This window comes from Rhamphochromis sp. 'chilingali' (assembly GCF_963969265.1).
Source record: "Rhamphochromis sp. 'chilingali' genome assembly, chromosome: 6".
NCBI classification, from domain to species: Eukaryota; Metazoa; Chordata; class Actinopteri; order Cichliformes; family Cichlidae; genus Rhamphochromis; species Rhamphochromis sp. 'chilingali'.
The window spans coordinates 3,012,280-3,025,917 of record NC_137933.1 but is presented as its reverse complement, the minus strand read 5'-3'; the positions used below and the strand labels follow the sequence as shown (position 1 = coordinate 3,025,917).

The window sequence follows — 13,638 nt, the reverse complement described above, 5'->3', positions numbered from 1 at the left end:
GCAGGTCATGGAAAGGCCTGTCCCAGTGGAACCAGTACCTAACCTTTACCTTCATCACTCATGTGCTCTAGCAAGCTGTTTTACCTAATAGAAGGTTATCATATGAAAATGTTGACTGATTATTTCCTGTATTTTCTAAATTAATGAATGTTTGACTTCAATGGCAATAATGATCATAATAATTCAGCATTGGGACACTAATATAGACGGTACTACCACAGACCCTACCCTTACATAGCTGTAATGGGCTAGTGGTCGTATGAAGCTAAAACAATAACGCTGAGTTGGCCGAAACATCAGCTGAAGCTGGAGGATGCATCAAGAAAAAACATGTGGCCGAGCTGAAGCACATCTATCAGGAAGATTGTACTGAAATTCTTCCCCACCTGAGTATTGTACTCAGCTACGCCAGAGACAAACTAACCCAATAAACATTACTGCTGCCAAATAGAGGTTTAACCAGTAGTCACATCCAGCAGATAACTTTTTTAATATCTTCTGATGTGTTTTGCAAACAAATTATGCTCTCTGCCATAAACTTTGCTTACAGTGTCAAAATCCCTCCTTTTCAAAAAGATCTGTTGGCCCCAGCAAAAGCTTTATGCTCACACTTCACTGCTTTCAAATGGAGAGGTATTCAGTGTGCGTCTGGTGGGGTGGGGGTTGCTGTACATGTGCTGATGAATAGCAGAAAATGTCCTGGATACTCGACTCGGTTTTGTTTTTGTTACCATTGGCAGCGAACCAGCTAGTAACGCTGGCGAACACTGATCAGGTGGAGAAGCTTGGAGACTTTTCTTGCATTTTGGAGCAGTTTCCAACTGAGACAAATGCAGCAGGTCAGACATCTATATGTGGTTCTGAGTGAGGTGGTTGGGGCGACACAGGCTGAGCAAAAGGGAAAGTATAGGGAAAGAAACAGCACAGGAATTAAGGGCAATTTTGTATTTCTTCCCCACTCTTACTTTTTAAAATCTTCCACATCCTTGAAAAGATTTAGCAGCTTGAAATGTCAGTCATCCTAACCGTGTTGGACAAGTTGGCTTATTTTCTGTCTCTGATAGCATTTTGTGTCAGTGTGTCCTACAGCTGGCTGAAATGAAACTAGGCTCTTCTGACAATGACTGGGTGTTTCGGTGGATATGTAACTTTTTTCAGTGGATATTTAAATGATCCTGAGGTTTGGGGTTGAATTAGGATGATTTTACTCAAAACCTGTGGACACCTGACACCTGAGTGTAAGTTTCTGAGTCTTTGTTTTACTTAAACATTTATGCATGTTCTGTGATATTCCATCCTGTATAGTTCAGAGCAGACTGAAGCCTTGCAGCAGCTGCCATCCCACACATTACTGCCATTAACCCTATGAGGTCTATGTCATCACTGGTGACAAACCTAATCCTACCCTAATATGTTTGTTTGTTTTTTAATTATTCACGAGGGTACAAAGAAAATCAAAAGGTATTTATATTTTTTCCAAAAAAGTCCTTTGTGCCGTTCCAAAATATGAGTAGGATTAGTGTAATGAAGACACTACACTTTAAAAAATGAATGTGCAAGCTATGAGGATGTTAAATCTGTGCTAAAATCTGGCTAGTCAATTGTAACTAAAGACAGTGCTCTCTTTGCCAAAGATGACAATGCTGCAGTGGGGAATCCTGAGACCACACCATGTGCTTGCCTTGGTGCTATGTGTGTCAGCCACTGAGGACTTTGACTGGACAAAGAACGAGAGAACGTCCTTCTACTACGGCACCTTCCCAACTGGTAGGAAACCAGGAGACCAGCAGACCACATGCTGGACTTACAGTTCCACAGGAGAGCAATATAGTGTCCGTATATATAAAATATCTCTCTGGTATATTCAGCTAAGCTCATTTTTGTTGGTAGAATCGAGTATTCCTAGTTCCTACATGCAAATCCCAAATCCCGCACTTTTTCACACTCACATTTCTTTTTCAGTGCTCAGAGTTAAATCTTTATTATGTAACCAATTTATTAAACAATCTGTCACAAAACCAAGAAAATACAAATATCTTAGTCATCAGAAGGACTCACACGTCCGAATGCTGTACATAGATTTCAGCTCAGCATTTAACACGATCATCCCCCAACAACTGATCGGAAAGCTGAGCCTGTTAGGCCTGAACACCTCCCTCTGCAACTGGATCCTGGACTTTCTGACCGGAAGGCCTCAGTCAGTACGGATCGGGAACTGCACCTCCAGCACCACCACACTGAGCACTGGGGCCCCACAAGGCTGTGTGCTCAGTCCTCTGCTGTTCACACTGCTGACTCATGACTGTGTAGCAACACACAGTTCAAATCACATCATTAAATTCGCTGATGACACGACCGTGGTGGGTCTCATTAGCAAGAACGACGAGTCAGCGTACAGAGAGGAAGTGCAGAGGCTAACGGACTGGTGTAAAGACAACAACCTGTCTCTGAATGTTGACAAGACAAAAGAGATGGTTGTTGACTTTAGGAGGACACGAGGCGACCACTCACCGCTGAGCATCAACGGCTCCTCTGTGGAGATCGTTGACAGCACCAAATTCCTGGGCGTACACCTGGAGAAGGACCTCGGCTGGTCCCTCAACACCAGCTCCCTGCACAAGAAAGCCCAACAGCGTCTCTTCTTTCTGAGAAGACTGAGAAAGGCCCGGCTTCCACCACCGATCCTGACCACCTTCTATAGAGGAACTATTGAGAGCATCCTGAGCGGCTGCATCACTGTCTGGTTTGGGAGCTGTGCCATATCAGACCGCAAGACCCTACAGCGGATAGTGGGAACAGCAGAGAAGATCATCGGGGTCTCTCTACCCTCTATTGAGGACATCTACACCACACGCTGCATTCGCAAAGCCACCAGCATTGTGGCTGATCGGACACACCCCTCTCACACACTCTTTACACTCCTGCCATCTGGAAAAAGGTACCAAAGCATTCGGGCACGCACATCCAGACTGTGCAACAGCTTTTTTCCACAAGCCATCCGTCTCCTCAGCAAAAAGGGACTGACTGATAAACACGCGCACACACACATACACTAACATTATCACTCAGCTTAACTCAAATACCTCAAAACATTGAGACTGGACTGACTAACCAACACAAGCGCAAACACACTGACCTACACCACCAAACCATCGCACACACCAACCTGTAAATGCTCTTTTGCACAATATTATTACTAGATATATTATATATATATATATATTTTTTGCACTAACTTGTCTTGTAGCACCTTGGTTCCTGGAGGAACGTTGTTTCGCCTCACTGTGTATTTTTAAACTGTATATGGTTGAAGTGACAATAAAGTTGAACTTGAACTTGAACTTGAGCAACTGGAGTTATCTGAGAATTCATAAATGAATCAAGCGTAAGATTCTTCCACTACTACTTGTTCTTCTTCTGACTTCACCCTTCAGACGTTCCCACAGCGGATCGTCTTCCTCCATCTCACCCTATCCCCAGCATCCTTCAATACAGCTATAATACATCTAAGGTGTTTCTCTTTTCCTCAGGACTGGCAGCTCATTTTCAACATTCTTTGTTTACTATATTCACCATTCCTCCTCTTTCTAATCGTGTCCATTCTGGTCACTCCTGATGAAAATCGTAATATTTTCAACTCTACCACCTCCGACTTGGCTTCCTGTCGTTTTGTCAGTAATATCATCTCTGAACTTTGTATACCATCTTTCATGTAAATTTTTCTTTCACTCTGGCTTTTCCCCACAAATCCCACCTGCTACGCATCTACACCCACTCCACCCTGTCTGAACTCTCTTCTTCACCTGACTTGCTTTGGATGGTTGACCCCATCCTCTACCTTCACTACCTCTGCTTCTTGCATTTTAACCTTTCAACGTGCCTCTCTCTCACTCACACACATGTACTCTGTCATACTTCTATGGACTTTCACTACTACCCCACCACTATCTTACTGTCCTGCACCAGCCTCACATACCTCCCCTAACTTCCTTATGCAATGCCAGGGTTCCTCTCGTGGAACCTTATCATATAGTTTCTCTAGAAACAAAGACAGAGTGAAACTCCTTCTGACCATCTGTATACTTCTTTATTAGGAATCTCAAAGCTAACATTGCACCTGCAGAGCTGTTTCTCAGCATGAAGCCTCATCCTCATCTTCCACCATTTAAAAGTTGTTTCTACTTTCACTTGCTTCTTCTTCTTGAAGTCCAAAGTCATCCTACAGAACCCATCCAGTGCTGTGTAGCTACATTCTGCTATCACTCAGACGTAGCTCACCCGTGTGCACCATCCTCCACTCTAGTATGTCACTCAGTGTTCCTCTCTCTTCTCAAATATGTTTCTACAACAGCCAGTTCCATCCTTTATGCAAAATCTGCTACCATGTGTCCTTCGGCATTTCTCTGTCTCTTGCCGAACACCTCATCACCTCTGCTTCCTTTTCCACTGATATCTGTTCCAATCTCCCCCTGGAGACTCTCTCTCCCACTTCACACAACTTACTCCCGAATTCCTTGTTTGTGGAGCACATGCACCCCTAACATTTTCCACATCACTGTTTTAATTTCCAACTTCAAACTCTTGATCCTAGCTGATATTCTCCTTACCCCACGACACTATTCACATACTCTTCCATCAAGATCACCCCTGCTGTATTTCTGTTATTATCTACACCGTGACAGAACAGCTCCGGTGCTCCTGGCCCTGCTTCTCTTCTACCTAGTTTCCTGCCTACATTATAATATCAACCTTCCTTCTCTCCATCATACATACCCCTGAACCAGTCATAATCCCCAGAGTCCCTACTCTTCCACACTTCCGCCTTTCCTTCTCTCTCACTGCCTCCTAATACAACCTCCACCTGGCCTCCTCTTCCTCCACCTTTGGTCCACAGAGTCACGTATTCCACCTGCAACCTGTCGGCCAACAACACCTCCAACTGATCTAATTGATCCATTATGGGGTGTTGATGATAATCATGTGGACAAATATCAAGTCAGCAGCCATCCTTAAGGCTGAATATACTGAACTAGACTGAAATATATACAGTATTACAGTTTGAATAGTGATGTACTCAAATAGGAAGCTCTCATAATTAAAGGAACAAAGCCTTGAACTATTTTAATTGATGTGTGGTGAAGACAGAATAAGGAAAGTTTCCCTTTTTTAAATCATATTATTAAAAATCTGATATTTTCCATGATATTGTAATTTTTTGAACATGCACTACTTGCTTCCTGGCATACATAAATGTTTTGATACTGAGTGTCTGCTCAAAAGGCTCAAAAGGCTGTGAAAAACATACAAATGCTTATTGTCTGACCAAGATTTTTCAGAACATAAATATATTATGACATTTTTCTCTTTTGCTTTTTCAATATTTATGAAGGCATGACTTTTAATTCCATATTATGCAACACTGTATAGGAAACCTATGTCTCCAGCGTTCGTTCATATCACACAATCTTCATGACAGACGGATCTTTCCTAAGTTGCCATAATTTTTTTCTGGGCACAAAATGTTATTAAAGAACAAAGTAAGAATAAAACGTTCTTAAAGTGCTCATGTTGGTTTAAAAGTTGATCGTATAATTAAACATAAATATAAAATTCTACCTTAACCTGGAAAACCGTAATGTGATCATGATTATAAGCTCAGGAGTGAATACAAAATAAAATAAGATTTGTTGATTGTTTTTTGTTCCTCTGCAGGTTTCTCCTGGGGAGTTGGCAGCTCTGCTTACCAGACTGAAGGAGCCTGGAATGTCGATGGAAAGGGAATAAGCATCTGGGATGCATTTTCCCATAAAAAGGGGAAAATATTCTTGAATGACACAGCAGACTCTTCATGTGAGGGATACCACAAATTCAAGGTGACGTGGAAAAAATGGAATTTTCTTCAGTGCCAAACTGTTACACACAATATTTTATTGCTCAACCGATCTAAATGACTCGTTTCTCTTCCTCTAACATTCATTATCACAGCCTACATTACATATGGATGCATATTACAAATATAACTGTAATATAAAAATATATTTTCCGTTTTCTTGCTTTCCTTCTAATGTTTATTTGCAGCCCAGAATGTGAAGGAATAGCTTTTACACTAAAGGTAACATTTTCAAAAGGTGTCAGACTCCTGACAGTGAATAAAGTAAAAGTAAATATTAAGTAAAAGATCAATTTAAAAATTGATGTAAAAATAAAAAATCAACATGAAAGTAAGTAAATAAAATAAAAGAGTGGTCTTACATTCAAATCAAACCACAGACTCCAACATAAGCCACATGACTTATGACTCCTACACCCCAACCAACATCCAGAACTGTTATAGTTAGAATGGAAAATATGTTTTAGGAATTTTAGGAAACATTCAATCTGATTACAGCTTTATCTGAAGATAATATAAAGTAGACCTGTTTCATATGTTATCAGACAAAGACTCACATCTAAAGACATCGTCTTTTGTGATTTATTTAAAGAAATATTTCCTGCTGTCTGTCTTTAAGGACGATATTGCCTTGATGAAGGACATGAAGCTGAATCATTATCGTTTCTCCATTTCCTGGCCAAGGATTTTACCCACTGGACTGAAAAGTAAGCATAAATCTGACATCTGACATCATTTAAAAATGTATATATCTGAAATTTGCACAAAAAATTAGGACATTTGTATTTGCGTGATTTTTTCTTAGTTGTAACAATACTTCGTTCCCTTTGAAAATCTATTTATTTCCTCTTAAATTGTGCCACACGTGTAAGGAAAATGCATTTGTGGGTTGAGCAGTAGAGCTGAATATGGCGGTTGCATCCATGATAAACTTGCCAGTATAAACAGCTTATTCTGCTATGGACTCTTACTGTGAGCTTATGATAATCTAAGACTCACCCGGATAGGGACCAAGCCATTGGGCAACTTAAAGAATGTGTTGCACAAAACCAAGTGTCAGCAGTATTATAGTTTCATAGAACAGAGGATGTCAGAGGTTGTGAAGCGGACATCCCAAAAAGATGACACCGGCATTTAGGAGCCATAAACAGAGCTCTGGTCTAATAGGGCTTCCAGGAAGCCTACCATGACTGCCTTTCACCATCAGGCCCAGTTTTGCTGGTGTCTGCACCATGAGCACTGGAACTTCAACATGTGGAGGAACAATATGTTCACCGAAGAGTCCAGATTCCCCCTGCAGCAGTTGGATTGTGGGGTCAAAGTGTGGATTGATTGTTGCACTGATAGGGTAACAGCGTTAGGTGGTGTAAGTGTGATGGTTTGGGGCGGCATCTCCCTCACTGAATAAACAAGGCTTATCATCACTGGAGACAATATCAATGCAGAATGATATCGAGATGAGATGTGGCACCCAGTGGCAATCCCACATCTCCACAGTTCAGGTCTGAAGTCCATCTTCCTCCAGTCTGTGACCAAGCTGGTGTCCAGCCTGACAACGAGGTGCCTGGGTATTGTAGCTGTGTATGGTTCTTCATGCTACTCAGGCCCCGGTCTGTTTAATGAAATTGCCAGTATGAACTTGCTTCTTCAGACGTCAATAATCTGACACCAAGCAAGAGTCAGTAGCAGAACGAGCTGGTTGGCAAGTTTTTCATGGATGCACAAAAACTGTGCTCACACTGTATGTGTGAGCCTCATGCTGTGGATTTCCACAACCAACAATTGCATTAGGTGTAATGTATAGTTTCCCAGCACTTTGCTCCATGTAGTGTATGTCACTTTCAATTCTTACAGGTGAAAAAATCAATGAGAAAGGAATTAAATATTACAGTGACTTGATTAACATGCTACTGGATAACAAGATCACACCCATTGTCACTCTATACCACTGGGATTTACCACAGGTAAGCACTAATATTATTGCTCAACATAGTTTCTTATCCAAAGCTATATTGTAGATACAACAGTAAAATCTATGTTACTCTCCACAGGTGTTACATGAGAAATATGGCGGTTGGCACAATATCAGCATGGTGAATTACTTTAACGACTTTGCTAACTTATGCTTTGAAAGATTTGGAAACAGAGTCAAGTACTGGATTACTTTCAACAATCCTTGGGTATGTCAGGTTAAAGAAAAATGGTTCCTTCACAGTTTGCAGTTGTAATGTAATACAGTATGCTGTGTCAGAGAGTGATTGTCAGTGTCTCGTTATTAAGTCCATTGCTGTGGAGGGATATGAAACAGGTGAACATGCACCTGGACTGAAACTGAAGGGAACAGGAGCTTACAAAGCCGCCCACCATATCATCAAGGTAGGACTGAATGACTTGTGCCCAGTTTTGCTGATAAATCTGATCATTTACCATAATTTCCAATTATTAGTTTTAATACTATGATTGCAAACTTGAAAAACAAAGGTGCTCCAAATCAGTTGCTGTCAAGATTATAATTCCATCAATTTTACCAAGAGAAGGCCAGAAAGTGCAGTGGTCAGATGAAACCAAAATTAAGTTCTTTGGCATCAGGAAGCACATTAATGTCATGAAGTGGCTGAGCCAGTCGTCAAAGGTCAAATCCCTCCCAACATGTAATCAAACCTGGTGATCAGCTATAAAAATGTCTTATCGCTGCACTTGCCAACAACGATTTCATGTTTTGGTTGATATTCTGTCTCCTACATTAAAACCAAACTGTCGAGAGCTCATTTATAAGTTTGCTCACGTACATATTTTACTGAATCTGTAACTGAACAAACTTTAAATTCAGCAGAGCAGCAAATAATTATTTACCACTACTGTAATCAGTGTTTACAAAAATGCTCTTTACAATTATGTTATTATTTTACACATTTTTCTTTACCGTATGATTCCTACATGTTTTTTCGTTTATTGTGTTTTGTTAAATATTACATTAAAATTGGTCAAATATATTGTGTTGCTTATGTAGCAGTTTGTACGTTATTCTTCGTGAAGCCTCACATCTTATTTTGTTACTTTTGTTACTCCCAGAAAAGATACTGTATCTCACTGGGACCTTTGATTGAAAAAATAATGGTGAACAGACATAAGGCTAAACCTGCATCTCTATCTTTGCAACAGGCACATGCTAAAGTATGGCACACGTATGACATGCAGTGGAGAAGCAAACAAAAAGGTGAAAGGGAAAACTTTCATTCATTCATCTATCTATATATATATATGTGTGTGTGTGTGTGTGTGTGTGTGTGTGTGTGTGTGTGTGTGTTTGTATTTATGTGTAAATAATATATGCACATGCATAATTTCTATCAACAAAGCTCTTGCATGTGTGCAGGCCTGGTTGGGATCTCGCTGACTGCTGACTGGGGTGAACCAGTGGACATCTCCAACCAGAGGGATATCGAAGCAGCAGAGAGATACATTCAGTTCTACTTGGGCTGGTTTGCTACACCTCTCTTCCATGGAGACTACCCACAAGTTATGAAAGATTACATTGGTATGTCAAATGCAACCATTTAGACCTTTGCAATATGTAAAAATGTCCTCACCCCAAAAAAGAAAAAGGATATAACTACATGTGTCAAGAATTTTCAAGGGAAGTTTAACGTACATCCCTTTCAAAGAGAAAAATCTCACCACGTCATTCATTTATTTTCATGAATTTCTGAATAGGAAGTAATACTTTCCAAAGCAGCTGCTGTGATCCTGGCCTTTTCAAACTCAGTGGTCAACACACACTGCTGAACTGCTAAACTGAGAAGAAGAGCTGAGCTAGAAGCTGTTGCTATACGGAGGTATATGGAAGACCTCTATTGGCAGAAAGAAGCACGGGGGGCCGGGGGTACTTTGCAAAGTGTTACATGTCTGTCTTTCGCCAGATTTTGTCACAACAGCAAAACATAGCAATTAAGAGCCTGACTTGTAGTTGATAGCAAATATGTTGTGGTCTGGAAGAAAACAGCCATGCGCTGCAGTAAGTGCTAACCTATTGTGATCTTGGGGGTTTGTGTACACACTTGTCACACAACTATGCACCTCACTTTCTGTGTGACCAGCCATGAATAAGTCACCACGAATGCTTTTAACCTGAGTGAATGCACTATTACCTCCGCTGGTAGATTAATTCCTATATTCCAGTGTCATCATGTGTAGTAGCTGTACACATGCTAGTTTGAACAGAATACTGAATCAATCAAGATCCACTATGTAACACTTCTCTTTGTTTGCATAAGAGGAAGTTGCATACTCAGTATTTAGTGCATTGTAATTTTAGCGTGACTTCAGTCTGATATTATGCTCCTTATGTTCCCCCACCCCTGCTGTCATTGATGCCTTGCATATAGCTTCACTTAGTTTCACAGTGTACTAAATTTCTTCAGGCAGGAAGAGTGGCCAGCAGGGTCTGGGAGCTTCGCGGCTGCCCGTCTTCTCTCCTCAGGAGAAAAGTTACATCAAGGGCACCTGTGACTTCTTGGGTCTTGGACATTTCACAACTCGCTATGTCACTCTGAAGAATTACCCATCAGGAGCTGGAGACAACTATTTCTCTGACCGTGACCTTGCTGAACTGGTTGACCCACAATGGCCTGACCCTGGTTCTGAATGGCTCTACTCCGTTCCCTGGGGCTTCCGACGCTTGTTGAACTTTGTTAAGGTACACATCCTGATTACTGAGCTATTCAAATTAAAACTCTAGCTGTATTTGGGGGAAACTGGGGCTTTGTGTGAAACCACTGCATCATGGACATATTCACAGTGAAGACTGGATGAACTGATCACTCATGACAAGTTCATGTATGGCAAATGTATCAGCATTATATAAATTGTTGATGTCTTTCTGTTGTGAACCTGGGTGATACTGTATTCATTTGAAATATAGTTTTTCAGCAAATATAATAACAAAAATATGTGATATGGCATCTCACTAACAGACTCAGTATGGAAACCCCATGATCTATGTGACAGAAAATGGCGTGTCAGAGAAAATGCTGTGCACCGACCTTTGTGACGACTGGAGGATGAAGTACTTCAAAGACTACATCAACGAAATGCTCAAAGGTGAAACCCAGGAAGACGTCACTGTCTCAAAAACTGCCTATCAAATATCAAACCTGTGTACATTAGATATGATGTCAATCAAACGAGTGTCCACGATTCGACTTACAGCGATAAAAGATGGGGTCAATGTGAAGGGGTACACGGCCTGGTCTCTCCTCGACAGCTTTGAGTGGGATGAAGGCTTCTCTGAGAGGTTTGGGCTCTACTACGTGGACTTCAGGAGCAAAAATAAGCCACGCTACCCAAAAGCTTCTGTCCACTACTACAAACGCATTATCAGCTCAAATGGCTTTCCCAATCAGAGAGAGGTAAACGCTACACACTTCATGCTAAAAGTCCCCCATGGAGGTGAAGACACTATGCTTAAACAAGGGCTTGTTTGGGCTTTACAGGTTGAAAGTTGGAAGAGGAAAGCTGTAGAGACGTGCTCCTCCAGTAACCAGCTGCTGGCTGCAGGTTAGTATAATGAAGTAGTGCGTGGGCTGTAAAAAGCTTGGTGGGGCCAAACAAAGGAAAATTCAGTCTGAAGCTTGTTTTTGTCTCATCTAACAGGGTTTTTCTTTGTTTTGCCCCTCCAGCTAGAAGAAAGTCAAAGGAAAATCAGGAACTTGCAGGAATGGAACAGGCTTGGTCAATCCATGATGAAGTTTAGGTACATACTTTGATGCTGTGTGAGATTAATGTGATTCTCCCAGCTTTTACTGAGTCAAAACACATTTCAGCAACACATCAGGTACAGATAGGAGCCTTAGAATATGCGAGGGTGTTATATGTAAGCTTTAAATTTACATTTCACGTGGTGAGCGGTCCTTAACTTTGAAAATAATTTCTCCATCCTGTCTTTCTTTCCCCGTCTCCAGTACTGTTACATAATAACATCTTTTTCTCTCACAGCGATTGCACCTTTAGAGAGCAGACACATTTTGGACCAAACTGCACAGAAACTGTGCGTTTGGTTGTGTGTTTGGGATTTTGAGCTTCACTCCCTTTATGCTCACTCGTCTTCTGCTGTACTGCAGCCACTTTTACTTACATCTGCACCATAAACAAATCACAGGGATGAGAAGGGAAAAAGGATATCAGGATTTTTTTTATTACTCAGCAAATATTGCCATACTAGCAGGACACAAAAAATGAACTAATCTGCTTATTAGATTGAAATTAATTAAAGGGGCCGGAACGCTATTCCACGTCCTTCCAGCTCAGTTTAAGCCCTGCTCGCACATTTGACAATCACTTAATTAAATTAATCACTCCTAACATTATATAACACTTAATATGTTACAATTAATATTTATTTTATTTGTATTTCATTTGCACTGTATGTTCTTTGTTCAGATTAGTCAGCCACCAAGCTCATGCACAACATAATGTCACAACAATGCTGAATATCCTCGTAGGTATTTTAGAGTGCAGATGGTGGTGAACTCCACAATAGAACGAGTCACACAAGTTAAGGAAAAGCTGCTGAATAGAATCATCTTACACCAGGAATGAACCCATATTAGAAATAGCCAAAAGTAATACAGTCAGAGCTTCACACCATAAACATATTCAACACGTATTTCTACATTTATATTTAGTTGTATTTGTAACTCTAGGTATTTGTTACAGTTTTATCATTTTCTTTGTAAAATTGGTATAATATGTTCATGCTGAAGTATATAAAGGGTTTTTCTGATCCTCACCACCATAGCATCCCATCTTATCATTCTGTTAAAAGAGTGCTGTGCTTTTGCACTAAGGAAAAAATTATTTTTTATAGTACACAACTAAATCAAAAATCTAAGTAAGCTGGGGCTCTAAATGTATTGTGTATTATTGTAGGGTCTACCTTACAATATAAAATGCCTTGAGCTGAATAGATAAAGCTGAATTGAATAAATGGCGATACACTAACTCTTGGTTCCATGTACGCGTTGCAGATCCATTGATAGGCCACATGGAGATGGTAACAGAGATTGTGGTTCCCACTGTGTGTACACTCTGCATCCTCATCAGTGCGGTTTTCTTCATGTTCCTGCTGCGTCGACGCCTCTGAAAAGTGCACGCAGTCACATCATTGAGAGCTCACAGATAAAGAAAATAATCTAAGCTTTGCTTCCATGCTGTAAACGTGTATCCTGTCTCAAGCTTATTGCTGATTTAACTGTCCTGCTGCTGCTTTGAAAAAGAAATGTTTGGGGGTCATCATGAAAAATCCAAAAGCAAACGTCTGTCGCCATGTGAGACTGAAATCCAGATTTGTGCTCGATTATTTCATTAATCAGTTGACCCTGTGTGATTTGAAATAGCTGTATTCTCTATTGGCTGCCCAAGTTCATTTTAGAGAGGTGTTGGCTTGTGTCCATAAGTTTCTAATAAGATTGACGGGGAGAAGGTGATGTCCATGCTGTGGTCATGAAACTTTGATTAAATATATTTTTAAGAATTCAATGGTGAGTGAATATTTAGGTTCATTTCCTTTGTTATTACTTTATCTTATGAAAAACAACCAATGTAAAAATGTAATAAAGGAGCCCAATGCGCTACCACCCAGTAAACTTTAATCATCTTTCTGATGCGGTCCAGTGTCAATGGCATTACCTGCACAGGTGTTCCTAATAAATAGATCAAAATGCTTTCAATTTAAGCATCAGTAAATTGTT

The 13,638-nt window shown here is 40.5% G+C and overlaps 1 protein-coding gene across 2 annotated transcripts; it reads left to right on the top strand.

Moving 5' to 3' along the window:
- Positions 1-694: 694 nt before the first annotated feature.
- On the top strand, positions 695-13,039 carry LOC308398631 (lactase-like protein; the record flags this gene model as incomplete). Of its 2 annotated transcripts, XM_080885382.1 has the most annotated exons (15): positions 746-839; positions 1,635-1,767; positions 5,713-5,873; positions 6,510-6,597; positions 7,745-7,854; positions 7,942-8,070; positions 8,171-8,266; positions 9,053-9,107; positions 9,267-9,428; positions 10,312-10,586; positions 10,864-10,990; positions 11,099-11,298; positions 11,383-11,446; positions 11,569-11,642; positions 12,916-12,959. In XM_080885382.1, the coding sequence occupies 14 exons, from the start codon at positions 831-833 to the stop codon at positions 11,640-11,642; spliced, it is 1,683 nt and encodes a 560-aa protein (XP_080741508.1). In that variant the 3' UTR covers positions 12,916-12,959. The 2 variants fall into 2 exon arrangements, with proteins under 2 accessions (XP_080741507.1, XP_080741508.1); XM_080885381.1 differs by lacking the exon at positions 11,569-11,642 and having other exon boundaries at positions 695-839; positions 1,618-1,767; positions 12,916-13,039.
- Positions 13,040-13,638: the final 599 nt, after the last annotated feature.